This window comes from Fundulus heteroclitus, chromosome 10 (genome assembly GCF_011125445.2).
Source record: "Fundulus heteroclitus isolate FHET01 chromosome 10, MU-UCD_Fhet_4.1, whole genome shotgun sequence".
NCBI classification, from domain to species: Eukaryota; Metazoa; Chordata; class Actinopteri; order Cyprinodontiformes; family Fundulidae; genus Fundulus; species Fundulus heteroclitus.
The window spans coordinates 1,800,789-1,825,476 of record NC_046370.1 but is presented as its reverse complement, the minus strand read 5'-3'; the positions used below and the strand labels follow the sequence as shown (position 1 = coordinate 1,825,476).

The 24,688-nt window shown below is 40.4% G+C and overlaps 1 protein-coding gene across 4 annotated transcripts; it reads left to right on the top strand.

Moving 5' to 3' along the window:
- On the top strand, positions 1–24,192 carry atxn2l (ataxin 2-like). Of its 4 annotated transcripts, none has more exons than XM_036141770.1 (23): positions 1–154; positions 2,086–2,125; positions 2,862–2,918; positions 4,539–4,610; positions 4,747–4,906; positions 7,298–7,419; positions 7,538–7,629; positions 8,505–8,753; positions 12,472–12,914; positions 12,991–13,107; positions 13,209–13,322; positions 13,491–13,571; positions 13,665–13,726; positions 14,315–14,670; positions 14,769–14,838; positions 16,559–16,693; positions 16,854–16,917; positions 17,001–17,158; positions 18,239–18,380; positions 18,474–18,583; positions 21,564–21,743; positions 21,830–21,998; positions 23,479–24,192. In XM_036141770.1, the coding sequence occupies exons 1-23, from the start codon at positions 30–32 to the stop codon at positions 23,526–23,528; spliced, it is 3,168 nt and encodes a 1,055-aa protein (XP_035997663.1). In that variant the 5' UTR covers positions 1–29; the 3' UTR covers positions 23,529–24,192. The 4 variants fall into 4 exon arrangements, with proteins under 4 accessions (XP_035997663.1, XP_035997662.1, XP_035997661.1 ...); XM_036141769.1 differs by having other exon boundaries at positions 21,546–21,743; XM_036141768.1 differs by having other exon boundaries at positions 14,751–14,838.
- Positions 24,193–24,688: the final 496 nt, after the last annotated feature.

Here is a 24,688-nt window from a genome sequence, read left to right as displayed (position 1 = left end):
TTGGTACTGTCTAAGCCTTGTGCTTCGCAATGCTGAAACCCCAGCAGCAATCCGGCTCGGGCGGGAGAAAGACGACTAACGGAACATCGGGGCCCGGCGGCATGTCTTCCCCAGTCAGCGGCATCAACAGCGGCGGCCGGACACCGGCTGGAAGGTGAGCGGGCGGGGTTTCGCGGGGTAGGACAGTCCGGGGATTGTCCCGTGCGTGCAAGGCCTACCGGTTAAAGCACCCTGCTCGCAGGGGGCGGGACTTAGACATGGAACGTCTGTCTTAGCCAATAAGAATGGTTTAATTTTGACAGGCAGAGTCTGTGGACCAATAGCAACGCAGCGTGTTCTACCTAGCCGAATCAGTGAGGTGGGTCCAAGTTCGGGAAAACAATAAAAGCAGCAAAGAAGCATTAAGGCTATGCAAAGTTTAGCTGGCATGTAATTTTTGTAAAGGGAGTCTTGTCCTTTCGAAATGTCAAGGTTTTGTTTTCTTATTTTGCTGTTAAAATAATTTAAGATAACGCTGGAGAGACTCCGGCCTGCGGGAACCATGTTTTTTTAGATGTTTGTTAGTCGCTTCGTCTTTGTTTTGGAAGCTTGTGTGTAAACTGCAGCAGTGATACTATTATAATTTACTTTAGCTTGTATTTGTTTTAACTACTTTTTACCATAATGATCGGTCTGAATCAGCTGTTTAAAGAGAAATAATTACGTTAGTTTTTCCGTATAAAAAATGTAAATAAATATCAGTCGTTAATTTTCTTCATTACAAATAGAGAACGATCAGAAACGCCCTCAGTGTTGTGCAGTAAGCAATATGTTTTAATGTTAAAATCGCTTTTTAAAAACATTTGGATTATCTGAAAATCATGCTTGTGAGATATTTTTTGCATTTATTTATTTATACCATTTAATTTTATACCTGATCAAAGTCACTGATCGGGATTGGTGGATCACTTAGAAATAAAGACACCTAGAGGATTTTATTAAACAGAACTCGAGGGTAACTCACATCGGTTTACTTCAAAACTAATAGTGACCCTGAATTACGCAAAAAAAAAAATCACCTAATTTTAAAAATGTCAATCTTTGGTCTAGCCTTTTTCAGTTGTTGGAGTAAAAGTCAGTTTATTCACTTGTAACAGGACTTTATCATAGCTGTTGTAGAATATGGTTTCACTATTATAAACATTAACAAAGATTAATGTAACTAATAAAATAGTGAAATGAGGGAATAATATAAAACACAAACTCTTTTTATACTAAAATATGCTCAAATATCAAATCAGTTTATTTTGGGAATACAGGGACGGTAAAAGATTAAGACTATTTGGTTTATTTAATAATATTTTCAGTTCAAATGAACAGGGTTTTGTTGAAAGTAAAACTAAGCATTAAGCCATAGCTAATTCATTAAGTGGATTAAAAAAAAAAGGATAATTGATGATATTTGTGATATGTTAGCTGTACATTATCAATATAAATAATAGCGAATAACCAGAACCCCTTGGATCCTAATAGTAACATAAATAGTATCAGCAATATAAGAACAGTTTTATTGTAGGGTAATTTTCACTAAATTGGAATAATGTCATTTATTTAACTTAAAAAAGTCGTATTATTCAGCTGAAAGTTCGGATTTGGTATGTAGAATGTATATTTACAATTAAAAATGGTTAGTCCTTTTTCAGATACAGTGTAATAGTTCAATTCTGAATTTAATTTTGCAGAAAAAGCACGTGATCATGTAACAAAAATGGTTGATTTTATGTAAATGTAAAAAAATTAACGGCTACTTGCGATCTCAAACAGAGCTGCTTCTAAGGGAATGGAGCAGGAAGTTGCATAATCACAGATTGGGCGTCGGGAGCAAAAACTGCAGCTGTAGCCTTGCTGTTTATAACAGATCTAGATGCCCTTAAACTGTCTGACCAGCATAAACGTTTTATCACATTTGACCTACAATTAAAGTAGTTTTCATTTTTACAAATTGCTACAGTTATGTACAGTGTGAACTAACGGCAACCTGGAAAAAAACAAATTGTGCTTCTTCTAAACAGTCTTCTTTTCTTCTTTTTATTCTGTTTCTTGCAGGAATCGTTCCTCTGCAAAGCCGTCGTTTCACTCCTCTCCTGTAAGTATACCGAGCCTGAAAAGTTGCTGTAGCTGAACGATTAATTTAAAAAACATTGTTGTTTTTTTTAAGTCATCAACGTTTAAAGTATGAGGATTCTGTTTCTAACATCAATGGACCATTGAAAAGTTTTCCTATAAAGTAGAAATGTGTTGTGTGTGTATATATAAAAGCACCAATTCATAATTGTTTTCTCAAGGTGCCTTGCAAGACAGATTAATCCTATTTAAGTATAAAAATATGACAATGGCTTTAATCCAGTCATATAAGGAGATTCAATGTTAATTTGATTAATTCCCATTTGACTCCAGGTATAAAACATTCCAGTCAAGTTCAGTTTATCATGCCAGTTCATAAACTTTTCATATTTGAGGAAACCAGACCGACTGCATCATGTTTCTGACTTTGAACATTTACTGAAATTAATAACTTGCCTGTTTGAAATGGATTAGCATTAAAGGATAAACATCTGATTTACACAGTTTATTTACAGTTTACATTTAATCTCAACCCTAGTTATTTTGTATAATTAAAAAAAATTTAAAAAGCTACTTAAACCTTGACTTTCTATCATTGTTTTTTATTATCTATGTCGATGTACCAAGGGTTAATCTTTTTAGATGTCTTCTGTGCAGCACTCTTTTTTTTTATCTTTGTCTGTATCACACCTGGTTCATACATCAGGTGTCTGTGAAACTCTATCATGATGCATACCTGTGTGTTCTCCTGTCTACAGGTGTTTGAGGGCGTGTACAACAATGCCAGAATGCTTCACTTCCTCACAGCTGTAGTGGTGAGTGACGCATTTGGATCTTTGTCCGTATTTTTCTTTGGATGCTGGTTGTTACTCTAGAAGAATGACTTCCTTCAGCTCGTGTGACTAACACTGAAACGTTAGCTGTATAACACAACCTACCTGTTTTTATGCAGCATTTTTCCGTGGTTGGGTTGGTCAACGACTTGCTATACAAGTATATCTACAATTAACAACTTATATAAATATGAATATTAAAGCCTCCGTACTGTTTCCTATTCTGATTCCTATCAAAAACGATCACCAGGTAGCTGCACAGACAATAACAAAAGTTTTTATGTAAGGTGTCATCACAGCTGACTAGTGTAACTGGAAACGGTGGGTCACACCAAGGAAGAAAAGAGCAGATTTTGGATCAGAACTCACTCATAATGAAGACGTTTTCACCATGTCCATATTTGGCGATGCCTGTATGGAACAGAATACCGTATTTTTCCGACTATAAGTCGAAAGTCTCACTTTCTTTTCATAGTTTGGCCGATCCTGCAACTTGTTCATCAATTTTAAATGGTCCAAAATGAACCAAGTAGTAAACATTACCGTCTGTAGCCACAAGAGGGCGCTCTAGGTTTGTGAAAACTTTATGCTGCTCCTGTACCACTTAAAAATGAATTGAAGCATTAACTTATAAACAACAACGACTGAACACATGTTTGTATGTTGTTTCGCTGTTTTAGTCTGCAGACCGAGACAGAACCCTGTTATTGGACCGTCCGTGAAGCTAATAGCAGCTAGCGCTAGCTTACAGCTCTGTGGTCCGGGCTGTTAACAAGTTCGCTGATTAACGTGAGCTTTATGTTGCTGTGAAACATTCGTGTCGTACTGTTAGCTTAGCACGTAGCACTGCTACTTTCTAATTTTAGCATAATTAGGCAGAAATGCTCTGAGAATTTTGGTGACTTTTTATGCTAATTTACCCGATTCAACCTCCCAGGTATGTTCCAGGTATTCAGCCGGTTGTGGATGCAGCTTTATATGTAAATAAATCTGCTTACCAGGTTAAATGTCCGTTTTTAAAATTGGACTGTGTGAAATAAATTTCTAAATAAATGTGACTTATAGTCTGGTGCGACTTGTGTATATATATATTTTTTCCTCTTTATGACGCATTTTTGGACTGATTCGACTTACATTCCGGACTGACTTATAGTCCGAAAAATACGGTAAATAAAAATAAGCTTGAAAAAGAAAGTATAAACAGAAGTAGTGAATTGTGTATTAAAACATCACAGTTAATGAAGAGTAAAGTCCAAAAATCAGTTCAACCCAATTTTTACCCTCTAATAATTATAGCGAACTTTATTATTATTATTATTATTATTATTATTATTATTATTTTTGCTGTGCTTGCTGACACATTAAACACTTCTGGTTCTTCTTTGCAGATACCTACTTTATACTTTATGTCTGATTATGTGTAACCTGATAGCCAGCAAGCAGCTTATTAGAATATTTCTTAATTTGGTTGTATTTATTAAGCAGTAGGCCATGGTTCTGTGTCACTGTTGCTCCTGTTGTGATATCTACAGCGGTAGAAAATGTACCGGTCTTGTCAGTTAATAAAATATTAACTTTTGGTATAAACTGTTTGTCTCTCAGGGTTCCACCTGTGAACTAAGAGTGAAGAACGGCAGTCTGTTCGAAGGCATATTTAAGACCCTCAGTTCTCGGGTAAGAAGCTCCTCCTCACCTCACGGATGCTCCTGAAACTATAAACTGACCAGAGGGAAACCGGGAGCTCTGGTTTGGTCGTTAACCTCCTCTGCGTGTCCGCTCGGTCCTAACATCTCTGCTTCTTATCTCTTAGTGTGAGCTGGCCGTGGATGCTGTGCACAAACGCGGCGAGGAAGAGGGCTCGACGTCTGCGCCGCCTCGCAGGGAGGACATCACAGACACCATGATCTTCAGCCCGTCGGACCTGGTCACAATGATCTGCAGAGACGTCGACCTCAACTTTGCTACCAGAGGTACAAACAGATCCATGTTGAGCCCCTAAACCAGCTACCATGGTACCACCATACAGGTACCTACCGGGGGGGGGATGACGTCATCGTCTAATTTGCATATTTGTTCATACGTTTGTGACCCGGGCTGTAGGATTAGAAGCTTTGGCCGGGATAAATAAGCGATTAAAAGCAGTAATTAAATGTGTTTGGAACTACGAATGACCTTTTTTTATGAAAAAAATTAATGAATTTTAATTCATTGCCTGAATCCAGACTGCATTAAACAAACTGTACCAAAAAAGATATCAGGGGCACACAGAGTGAACACTGCAAAAACGGATCTAAAAATAAGTAAAATGTTCTTAAAATTAGTGTTTTTGTCCTAGATTTGAGCAGGTAAATAAGATTACCTGCCAATGGAATGAGTATTTTGACCCCTAAAATAAGATAATTAGATGTACTGCACTTGAAATAAGATGATGGAGATGAATTGTTCCTATTTTAAGTGCAAAAATCTTACTGTATTGGCAGATCATCTTATTTACCTGCTCAAATCAAGGAAAAATACACACATTTTAAGAACATTTTACTTATTTTTAGTTACATTTTTGCAGTGAACGAGTGACTGAAGCTGTATGTGAATCACATTCAGGGAATTATTGCAGTGCAACAGTTTTAGAGACAAAATAAACTATATTTATTTTCCTCTAACTAACCGTCTAATGCGGAGATTTCAGGACGAGGCAGCTGTGGTGTGCCTGTGAGACGGTGCTGAGGGAAATGGGAACGGCCTCAAGACGACTGGTGCTTTCACGTAGCGTCGCCATTAACACAGAAAACGCCGCTAGTCTTGTATAAATGTATAAACTCATTTCAAACTCCGATTATGGTTAGCATAAGTGCGCATATAGAGGCTACATATAATACAGCAGGGTTTATTAGCTTATTTGGCCATTTTAATATGCAATTTTGCAATAAATGACACTAGTTAAAAACATGCTTGTACAAAAATTATTTTCATATTTTATTTTCAAGCACTTTTCAGAATTGGAATGAAAACATCCTGGTGCCATAAAATGTTAAACTCTGGCCTATAATGAGTTAAATCACTAACCATGACGCCCTGATGTTTACACACACTGCAAAAACAGATCTAAAAATAAGTAAAATATTCTTAAAGTTAGTGTTAGTTTATTTAAGTTTAGTATGTAAGTTAGTTTGTTTGTCCTTGATTTGAGCAGGTAAATAAGCTTATCTGCCAATGGAATGAGTATTTTTACCCCTAAAATAAGATAATTAAACATCCTGCACTTGAAATAAGATGATTGAGATGAATTGTTCCTATTTTAAGTGCAAAATCCTTATTCCATTGGCAAATCATCTTATTTACCTGCTCAAATCAAGGACAAACACACACATTTTAAGAACATTTTACTTACATCTAGTTCCGTTTTTGCAGTGCAATGTGGAAACAAATGTGTAAATAAATAAACATTTCATGCCGAAATATTTGTTTTGCCTCTTACACAAAGATAGACATGGTATTAAGCATTTATTTTAAAAAAGTAACACTAATTTTACATTTTAGAGACAAAAAAAAGACAACAAATTAATAAGCATTAAAGTATTGCTTATGGGTTGGGTTTCTGTAATGTTATCAGGGGTAAAAACTCATCTTCCGAACCAATCTCTGCTCAAAATGGTGATCTGCACCACATAATCTACTTTAAGCAATTATGAGTTATTGCAACCGTAAACTACAGAAAATTCGGGCAGAGTTGCTCCATCTGCCTTTACTCCCTCGGCTCCTATGTCAGGATGCGCTCCAGCGTGGGATGAGGCGGAGGGATATTGCAGCTCCACTGCAAAAAGGCAACTAAAAGTAAGTCAAATTTTCTTAAAATTAGTGTTTTTGTCATTGATTTGACCAATTAAACCTGATTATCTGCCAATGGAATTAGTATTTTTACTCCTAAAATAAGATAATTAGATATGTTCACTTGAAATAAGATGATGGAGGTGAGTTGTTCTTGTTTTAAGTGTTAAAACATTATTCCATTGGCAGATCATCTTATTTACCTGCTCAAATCAAGCGCAAATACACTAATTTCAAGAAAATTTTACTTACTTTTAGTTCTCTTTTTGCAGTGTGGTTACTTATTTTAGAGCCCAAGTAAGCAACTTCACTCTCAGAAACAAGCTAAAAAAAACTGCAGCGCAAACCGTGCTGTAGAAAGATGGCTTAAAGGACAGAAAAGGTTTTATTTATCTAACTTTTTTGTGCAAGAAACCCTGAATTGTGGTTAAATGGAAGCTTCACTCCGGCCCAAACGCAGGCTAATGTGAAGGTGATGTGTAGTTTGTCTCCCAGCTACATGAAAGTCATCCATTTCTTTGTGTTTTTACCGTCAGACACCTTCACAGACACCGCCATCAGCTCCAGCCGCATAAACGGAGAACACAAGGAGAAGGTTTTACAGAAATGGGAGGGAGGAGACAGCAACGGGGAAAGTTATGACCTCGAGAACGACGCCGTAAGTTGGTCTGTCTTCTTAGCAACCAGAAGCCCCGGCTGAACACGGCGTGTTATTTCACCGGGGCTTTTATTTATTTCCCTATTGAGTCGATTGCTCTGACGTTTTTTCTCTGCAGTCTAATGGCTGGGACGCCAACGAGATGTTCCGCTACAACGAAGTAAAATACGGAGTCACGTCTACGTATGATTCCAGTCTCTCCATGTATACGTAAGTCTGCGCCAGTCGCATCGCATAGACCAGGGGTGTCAAACATACGGCCCGCCAAACAATTTAGTCCGGCCCTGTGGCTAAATGCATTATCATTATTAAAAAAAAAAAAGTTTTTTTTTTTTTCCCCCAGTGTCCTGTCTGGCTATGCGGCAATAAGAATTGTGATTCTTATTCTGATTTATGAATGTGAATAGTTTTATTATGATTCATGCGGGGAATGTCTCAAATGATATGGACACTACAATGGGAAAGTAGGAGAGGAAAGGAAGAACAAGACAAAAAAAGAAAAGGTGAAAGAAAGAGGAGATAAAAGGAAGAGAATGATAAAACAATTATTGAAAACATGTACTTCGTTTAATTGAAAATATGCAGTTCCTATATTGTCCACGAGGGGCGCTGTGTTTTAATCAGCAGATGGTAGCACTGAGCTTCAGATGTGGAAAATTGATTTTAAATCATTTCCTAATTTTTATCTGTTTGATGTATTTTGTCATGCAGGACAGTGTTTTTAAGTCCCAAAAAATGTGAATAAACGTTTTTCAACATTGTACAATCACTGTGATCAGTTCTTATGCATAATGCACAAGTAAATGTTTAAAAGTATTGTTGAAATTGCACATACTTTTCTTAAAAAACGCTGAGGTTATTCATAATATATTGTGTAAAATTAATTTAATATAAAAATCAACAACAAGTCCACATTTATTTGTTCTTTTTAATCTTGCAATGAGTTTACTCGTGTGGCCCTCTTGAGATCAGATTAAGCTGAATGTGGCCCCTAAACCAAAATGAGTTTGACACCCCTGGCATAGACCCTCCTCCTAAACGGATAAATTTATGCGTTGCTCTATTTATTCTCCTGTCCTCAACAGCGTTCCCTTAGAGAGGGGCAACTCGGAGGTGTATCGGCAGAGGGAGGCCCGCGCCGCCCGCCTGGCCAGCGAGATCGAGTCCAGCCCGCAGTATCGCCATCGCGTCGGCCTGGAGAACGACGAGGGCAAAACCGAGGAGGAGAAGTTCAGCTCCGTGCTGCGGGACGGCGCCGACCGCGAAAAGGGCCGCGAGAGCCCCCGTGACCGGGGGAGTGAGAAGGGCAGAGACAGCCCTGGAGCAGGCAGCAGGTGAGACGGGGTTGGTGACGTGTGGAGTAGGGCTTAACAATTATTCGCATTTTCAATATAATCGCGATTTTAAAATAACGCAATTTCCAAATCGCAGAGGTCAGCAATTTTTTGGCTATGTAACAATTAGGGAATTAGACACGTCCATTAGGTGTTGGTAAAATGTTTAAAGTGGGTTTGCCTCCACATGGAAGGGAAGACAGTTGCAGCAGTGAGATAATCTAATTTTATTACTTGTTTTAGAGTTTATATAATCATACATAGCATTAAGTACAGGTCAATCAGTTTAATACATAGACTTGCTTGTTGGTTGCACTTTATGTTAAACAAGGATTGATGTCCAATTAAATTAAAAGCTGTTCTCTTGAATAATATTCTGATCAATAGAAACATTAAAAGTTCTTGTTTTTAATAGTCCTTGTTTACAAACATCTTTATTTAGAGGCTTTTTTTTTGCTTGTGGTTAACGCAGAGAAAAGTCAAAATTGCAATTTTGGTTGAAATATATTGTAGGCAGAACGTAATCATTACTGCTCTGAGTTTAGATGCTGTGGGTCTTTTAGCAACTAATCCACATGGCGAGGAAACAAATTGATTTGTTGTTTGTATATATTTTGAAACGCATGATAAATTAAACTGGGGAAAAAAATCACAATATAAAAAAAAATCACAATTAGATTATTTTACAAAATCGTTCAGCCCTAGTGTGGAGCCTCTGTACTCTGGACACCATGGTACCAAAGCGTTGCTGCAATGAAAGTTTGGGTTTTGAAGTGAATTTTAGCCGAAAATCTGAACGTCGCTATAATGATCGAATGTGTAACAGCGTTAATTGGGTTAATTGCAGACATGCATCTCATTTTTTTTAATCACTTTACCATAATTTTACCTTCAAAAACATATTTTGTGCTGCAAATGTCACCAAATACGGTCCTAGCATGGAGAGCCTGGATACCTGCTACCTAGATAATTAGCTAGCAGTAGAGCTGGGCGACTCATCAATGTCCTAAATTAATTAGAATTTAGAAATGTTTTTTTAAAGTTTAATTTCTGCAAAATCATGATTTTTATTTTGCAATTGCACTCATTGGGCTTTCATGATGCTAAATATATCCATATGGGAATATATTGGAGATATTGAGAAGTTGTTGTTGTTTTTACCATATTATGAGGCACTTTTATTTACTTCTTTATTTTTAAAGTAAGTTTTGAAGTTACACAGGTGAAGTTTAGTTATATTTTCATTGTTTACAAAAGCAGGGCGGCCATCTTGTTTTAGCAGCATGTTTCACAGCTTGGATTTAGTTTGCACTTTGAATTCAGGGCAATTCCCACACGAAATATTTCAAATAAAAGCAGGTTTTAAAAATAATTTTAAAAAGATTTCCCTCCGTTTTGTTTCACAAAAAGATATTAATTAATCAGATTTGGTATAATAAAATGGGAAGTTTTATTTTCAAGCCCTAACGTTTAAACGGTAAAGTTCACTTTCAAAGTCTTGACTTTCAGAGCTGGACGTCTCACAGCAACAACACAAGGCAGCAATAAAGGTCAAACCCACGGATAACGAGGCTTTAATTAGTAAGATTTCACTAATTAAGAAACATTACATGATTATATATAGATTAAATGATTAATGAAAGTATCAATCATATCATTTTTAATATGCTCTTTTATTTTGAAATTCACCACACAACACTAAAGTGAACATGTGATCTATTATTATCATTATTTTAATTAGAAGAATGTTGTTATTGATTTAAAATGCCCGATGGGTGTAAGAGCTTAAAAATAAAATAGTCAAATCATATTTGGCTTTATCTGTGAGTTAATTGCTTAAATAATGTTAATGCCCCAGATTTTAGCTTCTATTCTCTACTGTAGCGTAACAGTGAGACATCGACAATAACCTGATTTACCAGCAGGGATTAACATTTATTATTTGATCGATAATAAATATTGGAGTAGATGCATGAATAAAGGGAAAGCCCAACATAATTCTCGTTTATGAGGAGGGGGAAAAGAGAAGCCTACCAAGTTTCACACAATCGCCTTGGATCAGGTTTGAACTGGTGAGGAGTTTAAAGTCCCGTAGTTTTTTTTTATTTAACCTTTATTTAACCAGGAAGTCCCTTGAGATTAAGATCTCTTTTTCGAGGGAGACCTGGCCAAGACGGCACACCAGTTAAAATACAAACAGAAGTACAAAATGGATAAAATCTCACAAGACAGGTCACATAGGGCAGTTACATTTTTCAATTACATGACATTTTAACATGGCTTTAAATTCATTCAATGGGATTAGATCATTTAAATGGAGCAAGTTTTGTAAATTATTCCAAGACCATGGAGCAAAGTAAGAGAAGGATTTCTTCCCCAGCTCAGTAAAAACCATTGGAACCTGGTAAGAGCGCCACCTGGTGGAACGGAGGTGAAAGTGACTGGAATTTAGCTTGAGGAGATTACATAAATATGCCGGCAGTTTACCCAACATGGCCTTGTATAAAAAAAAAATACAAATTAAGTTGTCTACGTATACTTAGCGATGGCCAACCTACCAGTTCATACAGCGTACATGATGAGTACGGGAATAAGAGTTAGTTAAGAAGCGCAGAGCACTATGGTACACAGAATCTAACAGGTGGAGAGTACTAGAGGCAGCATGCATGTAGACAACATCACCAAAGTCTAAAACACCTAAAAAGGTAGCCTCAGGGTTCCCGCGGCTCCTTAAAAAGTCTTAAAAGGCATTGAATTCTGTAACATAAAACTAAGGCCTTAATTGGCATTAAAATGTATTAAATCAGTCTTTCTTAGGTCTTAAAATTGTTACCAGGCAGGTCATAAGTAGGATTTTACCAAACAGTTAAATAATTGACACAAATATATATTTTTTAATTTACTGAACGGCTCAATGTAACCATTATTGGAACCAATAAAAACTGTTGCGGCCGGACCATAGCTGGGAAAAAGAGTTGGCGCTGGTTATGTTGTGGTTTTTAAAACAGATTTTATAGTTTATTTTTAGTAGGGAACAAAAGAAAGTTTGTGAATTCAGTTCAGTAGTTGTTAAAAAATATATATCTGTAATTTGTGTTTTTTGGCTTTCTTCCTATATGAAATGTTTTTCAAAATTTTAAACATGTCTACTGGGCCAGAAAGTAATGGTTTATGTTAAAATAAACATTTGGGTGAAGTTGTCGCGACCAGGTTTTTCTTGTTTATCGCACTGCAAAAATGGAACTTAAAATAAGTAAAATGTTCTTAAAATTAGTGTATTTGTCCTTGATTTGAGCAGGTAACTAAGATGATTTGCCAATGGAATAAGATTTTTGCACTTAAAATTGGAACAACTCATCTCCATCATCTTATTTCAAGTGCAGGATGTCTAATTATCTTGTTTTAGGAGTCAAAATACTCACTCCATTGGCAAATAGTCTTATTTACCTGCTCAAATCAAGGATAAATACACTAATTTTAAGAACATTTTACTTATTTTTTAGATCCGTTTTTGCAGTGCGTGAACTTGGTCTTAACTTTTTATTTGAAGTGGCATTAAAAAGTCTTAAAAAGTCTTGAATATAACTTGCCTTACGCTGTAGGAACCCTGTAGCCTGCACAAGTGTTTTTCTGGTAGTGATGCTTGAAACGCTGCGCCGCCTTGTTTTAGCTGCTTTACCTCGTGTCAAACCGTTGTGATGGACTTTTTGCTCCTCAGAGAGGGAAAGTACATCCCACTACCTCAACGACAGAGAGAGATGAACCGAGACCGAGCAGAGAGAGGTCCCGGTGGGCCTCCGACCCACAGTCGGCTCGGCGGAGGCTACCGGCCCAACCCTTCGTCCTCCTCATCATCGCCGAGAGCCCCGCTGCCCTCCGCCGGCGGACCCCAGCCGGGAGTCTCTCCCTCGGAGAGGAGCAGTCCTCTGTCGAGTCGAGGCGGCGCCTACGCCCCCCACCACCCGCAGGGCAGTCCCAGCCCCGGCTCCGGTCCCGCCAGCCCGTACGCGCCGGCCTCCCCCGGTGGAGCGGCGGCCGCCCCGGCCTCCGCTTCGACCGCCACGTCTCCATCCAGCCCGCCCGCCCCTCACGGACACGCCGTTCCTCATTCCCACTCGCTGCCGCTCTCTCTGTCCGACGCCGGCCGACCCGTTAACGGAGGTAAGAGCTGAACGATCAGTCGCCGCTGCCGTGTCGCTGCTTTCAGGAAAGCTAAAAACCTGTCGCTGTGTCTCAGTTTCCGCCAGAACGTCTCCCAAAGCCCAAAGACCTCCACAGTCAAGCCGGACAAACCGCGCTCCAAACACACACCCTCAGTCCACCGGTACCAGCTGGCAGTCCAATTCAATAAAACGTAGTTGTCTCTTTTTGTATTTATTTGTTGTTTTTATAGCAGCTGTATCTGTTATTTTCGCCAAGCTTAACCTTGCTGTTCATGATGTTCTGTCCTTGCAGCCACTCGCTCTCCTAAATCAGGCTCTTCCCAGGACACGCCTTACTTGGACACTTCGTCCGTCTCTCTGCCTGCGCAGAAGACGTCAGGCCCCGCCCCCCTCTTCCCCGTAGATGGTAATGTCTCCCATCCAGCTGTCTGTGTTTCTGTTTGGTTTTGTCTGACAAATTTGCATCAAAAACCTGGGAGTTGGCGAACGGTTAAGCCTAATTTTTTATTTTGCTTTAAAAAAATGTAAGTCTGAGATCATGGAGATTTGATTTCTGATTGTTTTGCCTCTGCAGTGAATGAGATCCTCGGTGCAGCTGCTAAGGAGCGCTCTGCAGAAAGCCCCGGCAGCACGGAGGACAGCAAGAGCAGCAAAGGTCTGTGAGCTTTATACGTTTAAGGACAAATACATTAGATTATATTCAGCTGCACACAGTTTTAAAAACGTTGTTTTCCGTCTCCTCCATCAGCTCCTTCGGTTCAGCAAAGGTCACAAATTGAAGAGCTGCGGAAATTTGGCAAAGAATTCAGGGTAAGATGGCAGCTGGCGGTTTTTATTGATGTGTAAATATTTATAAATCTCCACCAGGAGGCATTATTCATGACAATCGCATCTATTCAGACCTACGTTCAAAACATCAGTTCTGTCTTCATGTCTGTCGTGTGTAACTGGAAGGTTAGCTGCTGAAAAATTTGATTTTTATTTATTTTTAACATCAAGTAAAACGTAAAACAGGTTCTTTTCGATGAGGGTAATTTAGTAACCCTTATTTTTTTTATGGACAATGCTTGTTGCATTTATTAAATTACATTATTTACAGAAATTATTTGTGCATTTTACAGCAATTACACAGAAAAAGTTCACAGTTTATAATGTTTTTTCCTTATTTATATAAAGTGGTGTATTTTGGTGTAACAGGAAAAAAAACATTGATTAAATATTGGGTTTTGAGTCGTAAACTGGATGAAATAAGCTTTTTGGAAATGTTCTGCTGAACATTTGCAGATAAAATATAAAAAAGTGAAAGTTATTCTTCATTAGACCTCCTAGAAAACCTTCTTAATCCATCGATAACTTTTAAGATTCTTGCTTTATCATTAACTACTCGCCGTTTTCCAGCTCCAGCCAAGTGGAGCCGGCTCCAGCTCCCCCAGCTCTCCGGCGGCAGCAACGCCGCCTTCAGTCAGCGAGGTCGCCCAATCAGGCGCGGCCAAGCCTCCATCAGACGCCCACCCTCCCTCAGAGCCCAAACCTCAGCCTCAGGCTCCCAGTCCTTCCCAGACCCAACCTCAGCATTCACCAGCTCTCTCCGAGGAGCCAGCCAAGGACGCCACAACCCCGCTGGGTGCTGCAGCCGCCGCCCCCACAGCGCCCATTCCAGACCGGCAATCACCAGCGACCCCTCAGCCAGCCAGGACCCCGGGAACAGAGGACGGCAGGTCTGAGGCGTCAGAGCGCACCGACGGCGTGGCGGAGTGAGTTTCGGGGATTTGCGAATTGTTTGATTTAATTTGTTTTTTTCCGTACGTGTTGACATCCTGATTGATAAGTGCAGCAATTCTGCGTCTTTCAGCCAAGTGAAGAAATCGACCTTAAATCCAAACGCGAAGGAGTTCAACCCAAACAAGGTTCAGATACCCATGGTAAGCAAATTTTATCCACATCTAAGAGAAAATCGAAATCGGGAATTATTGTTGGGAGTTCGTCGGCTTCGGTAAAAACGCCAAATCGTGATGTTTAGACAACTGGATCCAGGTTCCAGGTCTGCGTTGGTCAGTATCGATCAGATCCGGTCCACACTGCAAAAACGGATCTAAAAACAAGTAAAATGTTCTTAAAGTTAGTCTATTTGTCCTCGATTTGAGCCAGTAAATAAGAATATCTGCCAATGGAATGAGTATCTTTACCCCTAAAATAAGATAATTAGACATCCAGCACTTGAAATAAGATGAATTGTTCCTATTTTAAGAGAAAAAAATCCTATTCCATTGGCAAATAGTCTTATTTACCTGCTCAAATCAAGGACAAATACACTTATTTTAAGAAAATTTAACTTGTTTTTAATTCTGTTTTTGCAGTGCAAGTAAGGAACAAGGGGTGGTCAGAGCTTATTGCTGCGCCTTCTGATGACGTCACTATACATGATTGGTTTAACGTTTGCACAATTACGCAAAACATTGTGATTGGTCTGGACAACTTACTAAAGTAATTATAGCTTACTATAATTATTATTATAGCGGTTTTATTCGAGAGCGGGATCGCGGTTTGTAAATGGACAATTTTACAAAGAAATTCTCCATGGTCCCTGCGCCTCCCGATGATGTCACATTATGGCAACGCCACTCAAACAAACTACATTAAGCCAGCAGTCTGAATTTGTAATGAATCAATTTTATTTAGTTAATTTAGCGGTTTCTTTTTTCTCAAAAGCTTCAGGCTTAAAGATGAACATGGAAAAATTTGAAATCTTAGCAATTCAAAATAATCAACCCACTTTAATTGATTAAAATTAGGTAAAATATTTAGGTATAATGATTAACAAGGACCGCACTGAAAATGACAGAACAAATATTGAAGCCATTTTACAAAAAAAAATCAACAAATATTTGACAGTTGGCTCAATTTTTGGAAGAATATTGTCACAATTTCATCTGGAATAATAAAAAAAATGTGTCATCAGAAAGAACGGCATAGTAATATCAGTAGAAAAAGGAGGAATAAACGTTATTGATTTTAAAGTGATGAATGCCGTGATAAAATTAAAATGGCTGCAGACTTTTATTAAAAATGAAAAGAGTTTATGGTTTAGTTTCCCTTCACAACTTTTTTTTTTTTTTTTTTTTTTTAATTGGAGGAAGGAAATTTCTCTTAAGATGTAACTTTGATCCTGCAAAATTACCAATTTAAATTGTCAGACTACCACAGAAGCATTCCAAAAAAAAGATGTTAAAAATTTTCATGCCTCGATTAAGTTACTGGAAAATAACCGTAAATTAACAAAATTAAATTGATTTGTAACAAATACAGGCGTAATGTAGTTTGTTTGAGTGGAGTTGCCATATTATTGACGTCATCGGGAAGCGCAGGACCCCCGAGCCGATCTGGTACCTACACCGGGTCGGTTTATTTCATAATTGATCTTTTTTATTTAAGTATTTAGAAACTTTGTGTGTCAGAGAGGCTACACTGGATGTAAAGTTTCCCTTTATGCCGATGATATCTTACTTACCTGCTTTAAGAAAACTAAATATGCTTAAAAGTGAAAATAGTTACCGTCACTTTAAATATGCAGGAAACTACAAAGCTTAGAAACATTTTTATTATTTTTTTTTTTAAATTATCACAATATTTGCTCACGTACAGACAAAGCCCAACTCTGCACCGACCCCTCCTCGTCCGACTCCTCCCAGCCCGGTGGTCCTGCAGCACCCAGGTGGGCAGGGGCCGCTCTACAATGCTCCCTACCTCTCCTACGTTTCACAGATTCACCCCGTGCAGGTATGCAGGCAAAGCTTTTAACTTTCTACCTGGACAAGGACTCAAACATAATTGTAATTTCTCACGCAAAAAATGTTTTTTTGGTGAAAGAATGCAAATTTTGTTTTCATCTATTTACAGATTAATTCATGTTATAATGGGTGGTTTATTTTTCCTTCAGGCTCCACAAATGTACCAGTACACCATGTCCACAGTGAACCAAGGCAAATACCCCAGAGGCAAAGGTAAATTATTAGTTCTCCTCTGGTCTTTTAACTTTCCATCCAGCGCATCATGAGGTGTTTTAATATTTTCTCCACATCTCCAGTGCCCACGCGGCCTGAGACGTCACAGATGCTGCAGGCTGCATCAGCAGCTGGAGCCCCCCTGGTGGCGTCGCCCTACGCTCAGTCCTACCTGCAGTACAACCCGCAGCAGTACAGCCAGCAGCAGGTCATCCAGGCCATGACGCCCTACCCTGGACAGGTACAGCAGCTAAAGGCTGTTAAAAATAGGGCTGGACAATAATTCAATAACGATGTAAATCGATCGATGATAGAGGTGAAAAAAAGGGTCAATAAAAAGTTCAATAGAATAAGAGTTTTCCTTCTTTGTGCATTCTGTATTTCAACAAAAGATTTGGTCCACCAGCACAGATGGCTGATGCTGATGGAGGGTTTTAGTTTTTAATCAGGGCAAAAATTATTGCAAAAAAAGTTAAAATCCTACAATTAAAAATGTGAAATATAACACAAAATATTCATCTTTTGATATTCTCTTTAATTTCACAGTAACATTTATCCAATTATGTTTAATTACTCAAATTTACACTTTGGTGCATTAAAATATTTCTTTGAATTCAGTTATTAAAATTGGCTTATTACTAATAAAAGTGTTTTTTTTCAAAGAAGTGACCCAAATACAGTTTTTTTTTTTTCTATTGCTAGGCCAAAAAGAGTTCAGTTTATTGTTGTTAAAGAGTCAAATTAAATTATTCAAAACAATTTCCAAACTAGATGAATACAACAAATGAATTTAATTTTGGATTTACAATCATTTACACATTAATTTCCTACAAAAATTTTTTTTGCTGTTTATTTAAAATGAGCATATTTTGTAGAGCAAGCAGAATGATTGCTTTGGTTTAAAAACAACCGAATTGTTTAATCAAAAAAAATGTATATATATTTTTTTAGTTAGAAAAATTAAAAAAAAAATTATTATATATATATTTTTTGGCCCTTTAGTTCCTTTGACTTGAGAATTTTGGCCCGTGTAGCGAAAAGTTTGGACACCCCTGCTCTAGCCTATCGTATAGATTAATATTGGAGTCATCACATCCTCCCAGCCAATCACAATCAGACCCAGGACCGCTCTGTCACCAAGCCCCGCCCCCTTCAGAGAGCATGCATTTATTTATTTATTTATTTATTTTTTTTTTTCACTAAGCAACAGCATAAAACGACCAGAGCATCACTTAATAATTATCCATATCGATCAATATGGTTTCTATTTTATCGATATGCTTTGTTTCTTTCTTTTGTCCCCCTCCCCCCCCCTCCACAGCCCATGTACTCCATGCTGCAGGGTGGAGCGAGGATGATAGGTCAAGGTAGCGGCCCCCATCCCCAGGCCCTCGGCCCCCCCGGTGGACCTCAGTTCTCGGCGCAGGGAGACGGTCCTCAGGGGCCGCAGCAGGGCATCTACGGTGAGTGTTTATTTTATTTTTTTTTAAAGTCGGAACATCTTAACTTGGAGGTCGGTGACTCCTGACGGCGTCTTCTTCCTGTTTGCCCTGCAGCTCCACAGTCGTTCTCCCATCACTCGGGTGCGGTTCATCAGCCGCAGCCTTCCAGCACCCCGACGGGCAACCAGCCGCCCCCCCAGCACGCCGCGCCGAGCCCCGGACAGGTAGGAGAACACGGAGCCTGGATGGAAAACACGTTAAATTAACAGCTGGTTAATAATCTGGGAGGAATGTTACATCGCTGAGGCGTATTTCTAGACTCTCCCAGCCTGTTGCCGTGGTGATCAGTCGGTGTGCTGCGTGTTTTTAGACGCTGCTCACCTGGTTCAGCTCACCTCAGTCACTGATTGGTTCGTTTAAAGAACCGTTTCAGTCAGCTCCCTGGCCTACAGGTGGCCTCTTACCTCACCTGTGCTTCCTTTCCTTACCCCCCCTCTCCCTTTCTTCTTTTTACCTCCATTTAGTTTCTTCCTTTCATTTTCCTTGTTGACTTTTAGGTTGTTGTTGTTTTTTTTTGTTTTTTGTTTTTTGGGGGTTTTTGCCTTTTTTTTCTGTATCTTTTATTTTTTTTCTCCTCATTCTCTCCTTTTTAGCTTTTGCTTCCTTCCTTCCTTCCCTTCCTTTTTCCTTTTATTTCCTTCTCAGTCTTACCTTCCTATACTTGAACCTTGCTTCCTTTGTCTCCTCCAACCTTGCTTCCTTCGTCTCCTTGAACCTCGCTTCCTTCGTCTCCTTGAGCCTCACTTCCTTCGTCTCCTTGAGCCTTGCCTCCTTCGTCTCCTTGAGCCTTGCTTCCTTTGTCTCCTTGAGCCTTGCTTCCTTTGTCTCCTTGAGCCTTGCTTCCTTCGTCTCCTTGAACCTTGCTTCCTTTGTCCCCTCCAACCTTGCTTCCTTTGTCTCCTCAAACCTTGCTTCCTTTGTCTCCTCGAACCTTGCTTCCTTTGTCTCCTTGAACCTTGCTTCCTTTGTCTCCTTCAAACTTGCTTCCTTTGTCTCCTTGAACCTTGCTTCGTTCGTCTCCTCCCACCTTGCTTCCTTCGTCTCCTCCCACCTTGCTTCCTTCGTCTCCTCCCACCTTGCTTCCTTCGTCTCCTCCCACCTTGCTTCCTTCGTCTCCTCCGACCTTGCTTCCTTTGTCTTCTTCAATCTTGCTTCCTTTGTCTCCTCCCACCTTGCTTCCTTTGTCTCCTCAAACCTTGCTTCCTTTGTCTCCTCCCACCTTGCTTCCTTTGTCTCCTCAAACCTTGCTTCCTTTGTCTCCTTGAACCTTGCTTCCTTTGTCTCCTCCCACCTTGCTTCCTTTGTCTCCTCAAACCTTGCTTCCTTTGTCCCCTCCAACCTTGATTTCTTCGTCTCCTCCAACCTTGCTTCCTTCGTCTCCTTGAGCCTTGCTTCCTTTGTCTCCTTGAGCCTTGCTTCCTTCGTCTCCTTGAGCCTTGCCTCCTTCGTCTCCTTGAGCCTTGCTTCCTTTGTCTCCTTGAGCCTTGCTTCCTTTGTCTCCTTGAGCCTTGCTTCCTTCGTCTCCTTGAACCTTGCTTCCTTTGTCCCCTCCAACCTTGCTTCCTTTGTCTCCTCAAACCTTGCTTCCTTTGTCTCCTCGAACCTTGCTTCCTTTGTCTCCTTGAACCTTGCTTCCTTTGTCTCCTTCAAACTTGCTTCCTTTGTCTCCTTGAACCTTGCTTCGTTCGTCTCCTCCCACCTTGCTTCCTTCGTCTCCTCCCACCTTGCTTCCTTCGTCTCCTCCCACCTTGCTTCCTTCGTCTCCTCCCACCTTGCTTCCTTCGTCTCCTCCCACCTTGCTTCCTTTGTCTTCTTCAATCTTGCTTCCTTTGTCTCCTCCCACCTTGCTTCCTTTGTCTCCTCAAACCTTGCTTCCTTTGTCTCCTCCCACCTTGCTTCCTTTGTCTCCTCAAACCTTGCTTCCTTTGTCTCCTTGAACCTTGCTTCCTTTGTCTCCTCCCACCTTGCTTCCTTTGTCTCCTCAAACCTTGCTTCCTTTGTCTCCTTGAACCTTGCTTCCTTTGTCTCCTCAAACCTTGCTTCCTTCGTCTCCTCCAACCTTGCTTCCTTCGTCTCCTCCAACCTTGCTTCCTTTGTCTCCTCCAACCTTGCTTCCTTTGTCCCCTTCAACCTTGCTTCCTTCGTCTCCTTCAACCTTGCTTCCTTTGTCTCCTCCAACCTTGCTTCCTTTGTCTCCTTCAACCTTGCTTCCTTTGTCCCCTTCAACCTTGCTTCCTTCGTCTCCTCCAACTTTGCTTCCTTCGTCTCCTTCAACCTTGCTTCCTTCGTCTCCTTCAATCTTGCTTCCTTCGTCCCCTCCAACCTTGCTTCCTTTGTCCCTTCCAACCTTGCTTCCTTTGTCCCCTTCAACCTTGCTTCCTTCGTCTCCTCCAACTTTGCTTCCTTCGTCTCCTTCAACCTTGCTTCCTTCGTCCCCTCCAATCTTGCTTCCTTCGTCTCCTTGAAGCTTGCTTCCTTTGTCTCCTCCAACCTTGCTTCCTTCGTCTCCTCCAACTTTGCTTCCTTCGTCCCCTCCAATCTTGCTTCCTTCGTCTCCTTCAGCCTTGCTTTCTTTGTCACCTTCAACCTTGCTTCCTTTGTCTCCTCCAACCTTGCTTCCTTTGTCTCCACCTTCCCTTCCTTCCTTCCTTCCTTCCTTCCTTCCTTCCTTCCTTTCCTCATTTAATTTTCTATGCTTCTTCTTTTCTGTCGTTCACTTTGCTCTTTCTGTCCTAATTTCCTGCTTCCTTTCCTTTATTCCTTCCCTTGCTTCCTTTCTCTCTGTGTTTTTCTAGCTGCTGCATTTAAAGTCTTGACTTGTGAAAAATCGTCTTTAAATTCAACGTGAAAATTAGTTTTTATAATTAAAAAAAAAATGTCTCAGAAATGGACCGAAAGCTAATATGAGTCTGAAAATGTTTAGGAACTTTTTAGCAGGATTCTGGTGTTCCCATCATGCATCAGCGATCCACATGTTTGTTAATGGGAGTAAGGTATTCAGCAGAGTCGACATTTTTAAGCGTTCTCTTCTTAATGTCGCCACGAGAGGCGTTCTCCTGTCGAGGAGGAAGAACCGGCTCGGTCCGCCGCTCTGGTTCTGCTCACGCTGCTGCGTTTCCTCATCAGACCTTCGTCTCCTTGCAGAACGCCCAGTCCGGCCCGCAGCCCCAGTCGTTGTACCACTCAGGTCCGCTGTCGGCGCCCACCCCACCCAACATGGCTCCGGGTCACACGTCCCCACAGGGATCTTACCCCATTCAGGGCTACAGCATCCACAGCCACCAGGGCCTCCCGCCGGCCTACCCCCTGGGCCAGTTAACGCAGGTAAGGCTGCATCTCTTCTTCGTTGGTGTCGCGGCGCTGAGCGCTTCAACCGAATCCTCATCCCAGCTCTGCTTTGATCCCTTCAGGCCCACGTTCAAGGAGCAATGGCGGGTCCTCACCACTCGGGCAGCCATGGCCAGCCTCAGTTAGTAATGTTGCAGACTCCTCAGCAGGGTCCCGGCGGCGTCCCCCAGCACCCCCAACACGGGCCGCAGCAGGGACCCCACCAGCACTTTTACATAGGACACCCACAAGGTGAGAGCCAAGGGAGATGGGTGCCACAATTTTAAATATTTGCTTTTTAAATTAAATTTAAAGGGACAGTTGTAGCCTGACAAATGCGCAAATAAGTGTTTTTTTTTTTTCATAGATATAAAAGCCTTGAATGCTCAGAAAGTTCACGTTCTGAAATTGTATTTTATTCTTTTCACATTTTTGGATGAAATTGGACTTTTTTTTTGTATCTTAAGGAAGTTTAAGTTGCCATTTATGTTTTTGTTTAACCATATTAGGCGATAATACTAGATTTTCTCCAGTTTTGATTTTATTACCAACCTCAGTCGTCTTCTCCATGCTTCTAATAACCTGCTTCAAGCCGCCTGCCTTTCTGTTACCTTAAAACCGCGTTCCAGAGGGTTTGTTTCCATTAAACTAAATTCTTAAAACAAAAGGATGCAGACTAACCTGCAGCGACTTGATTGATCTGTCAGGGTTAAGTTCAGTTTATGCCGTCTTTTTATTTTGAAAACATTAACTTCCACCTGCGTTTCCGCCTCTCTGAGGGCGCTGGCCATTTGGCCGTCTTTATTGCAGTTACCTCAACAGACCAGTAGGGGGAGCAGAGCCACGAACACAGACCACCTTCGGTACAGGCGCCATAATTGTCAGGTCAAAGGAACTCGAGGGCCAAAAAAATGAACGCAAATTTTTTTGCCTCCTACAAAATATGATAATTTAAAATAGAGATTTTTTTTGTAGGAAATTAATAAGTAAATTATTGTAGATCCAAAATAAAGAGTTTTTCTTATTTATTAAAAGATGGCCATCCCAGTTTGCAAATTATTTTGAATTATTTAATTTCACTCTTTAACAATAATAAACTTTACTCTTTTTGGTCTAGCCATATAATAGTTTTTGGGTCGGTTGTCGTTTGAAAACACTAATTAATTGATTTCAAAGCAGATTTTAATGCGCCAAAGTCTGCATTGGCTAATTAAACGTCATTGGACAGATGTTCCTATGAAATTTAAGAGAATGTCAAATGTGTGTTTATCAAAAGATGAATACTTTGTGTTGTATTTAACATTTTCAATTGTTGGATTTTAACTTTTCTGTGGCTGCTTGCGTTTCTGTGGTAAAACCTTCCAAGAGCATCCAAACTACGGATGTAGCTTTTATATTTCTAACCTCACAAGAATTTTAATTTATCATGCTAACAATGAACTCTATAGTAGGTTGTTTACAGGACACAAAAGCTACAAAAAAGGAACATATCAGTAACTTTGAAAACATTAAATAAAACTGCACTAGTTAACGTATCCGGGGTCCTGGAGCAGCCTGTTTAAATAATCTTTCTATAACTGCATGGTTTGTAGTGTAGTGACACGCAGTCCCAGAAACACGAGCTATTGCTTAAAAAGGCTGCAGGAACATTATTTTGTGCAGCCAGGGAGCGTTAACATGATTCTGTTGGCTCGTTAAGGATGAATCTAACGGTTCCTGTTCTCCTCCACAGCGATGCAGGTACAAACACACCCTGCCACCTTCCATCCCCCTGGAAACTAACGCCCTGCTCCCATCCTCCATGACGTCCTGAGCTCCCCCTCTTCCTCCTACTCCTCCTCCTCCTCCTCCTCCTGCTGCTGGACATGCGGTCCAGGGCGGAGCGACTCAGAACTGACAGACAGACGACGATTCTCGCAGCACCTTAATCTCCTGCTGTGCCGTCGGTCATCAGCGGGAACCTCAGCTCCAGTCGAGGACAGTTTTATTCTTTGTGACGAGGGAACAGCAGCGGCGTCGTCCTCCAGCTGCTGCTGAGCTCTTCCCTCCACCTTCTTCCCTTTTTTTTTTTTGTTTTTTTTGTTGTTTTTTTTTTGGACACGATGCACCTTGCTGGGCAGACCAGTGAGAGAATCAGAAACAGATGGGGGAGGGGGGACGGGGGCGCCACAGCAGCAGCAGCAGCAGCAGACCTTTTTTCTCTTCCAGAAATGTTTTTAGAGCCTTGTGAGGTTTTGTATCCACCACAACAACACAAACAGACCAACGTGTAAGATTAACCACACCTGAGAAGGGAGGCGAAGACGTGACGGGACTTTTAGCAAAAAAAAAAACATTTTTAAAACTCGGATCTAGTAGTTGAACATCTGCCCCTTTGCCCTTCTTCTCTCCTGTAGAAAAATATAATTAATTAAAAAAAAATAAAAAATGGACAAGACAAAAAAAAGTTTAAAAACAATGACTAAAAAATAAAGTTCTCTACTCAACTACCATCGTTTTGTCTCTCTTTATTGCATAATTAACGGCGCATGTTCCTCCTCATTTAAAAAAAAAAGAGACTTTAATGAGACACACATGTATTTTTCATCAGCTTGTACCAAGAGTGCATTTAATTTGGAGAGGCTGCTGTTATCTCAGGTGGACAAAATGAGGTAATTGCCTCCTGGGGGGATTTCTGTATTCACTTCACATTATTACCCAACATTAGTTCAGCTCTGCAGGCGGAAAGCGACCACTAGGGGGACCTCTATGCACACCGGCTGGCCTGTAGTCACCATGATGCCCCTCTGCTTGGCTCTATGGGGTAGTGGGCCAGTCTTTCCCCTTCAGGCAGGTTTAACCATAGACATAATATAAGAGTAGACGCGTCGTTGGGCGGGTTCTGCCTATGCTGCGATGCGTCAGAGCGTCAGCCATCTTAAATGTGGCAAATCTGCAGTTAC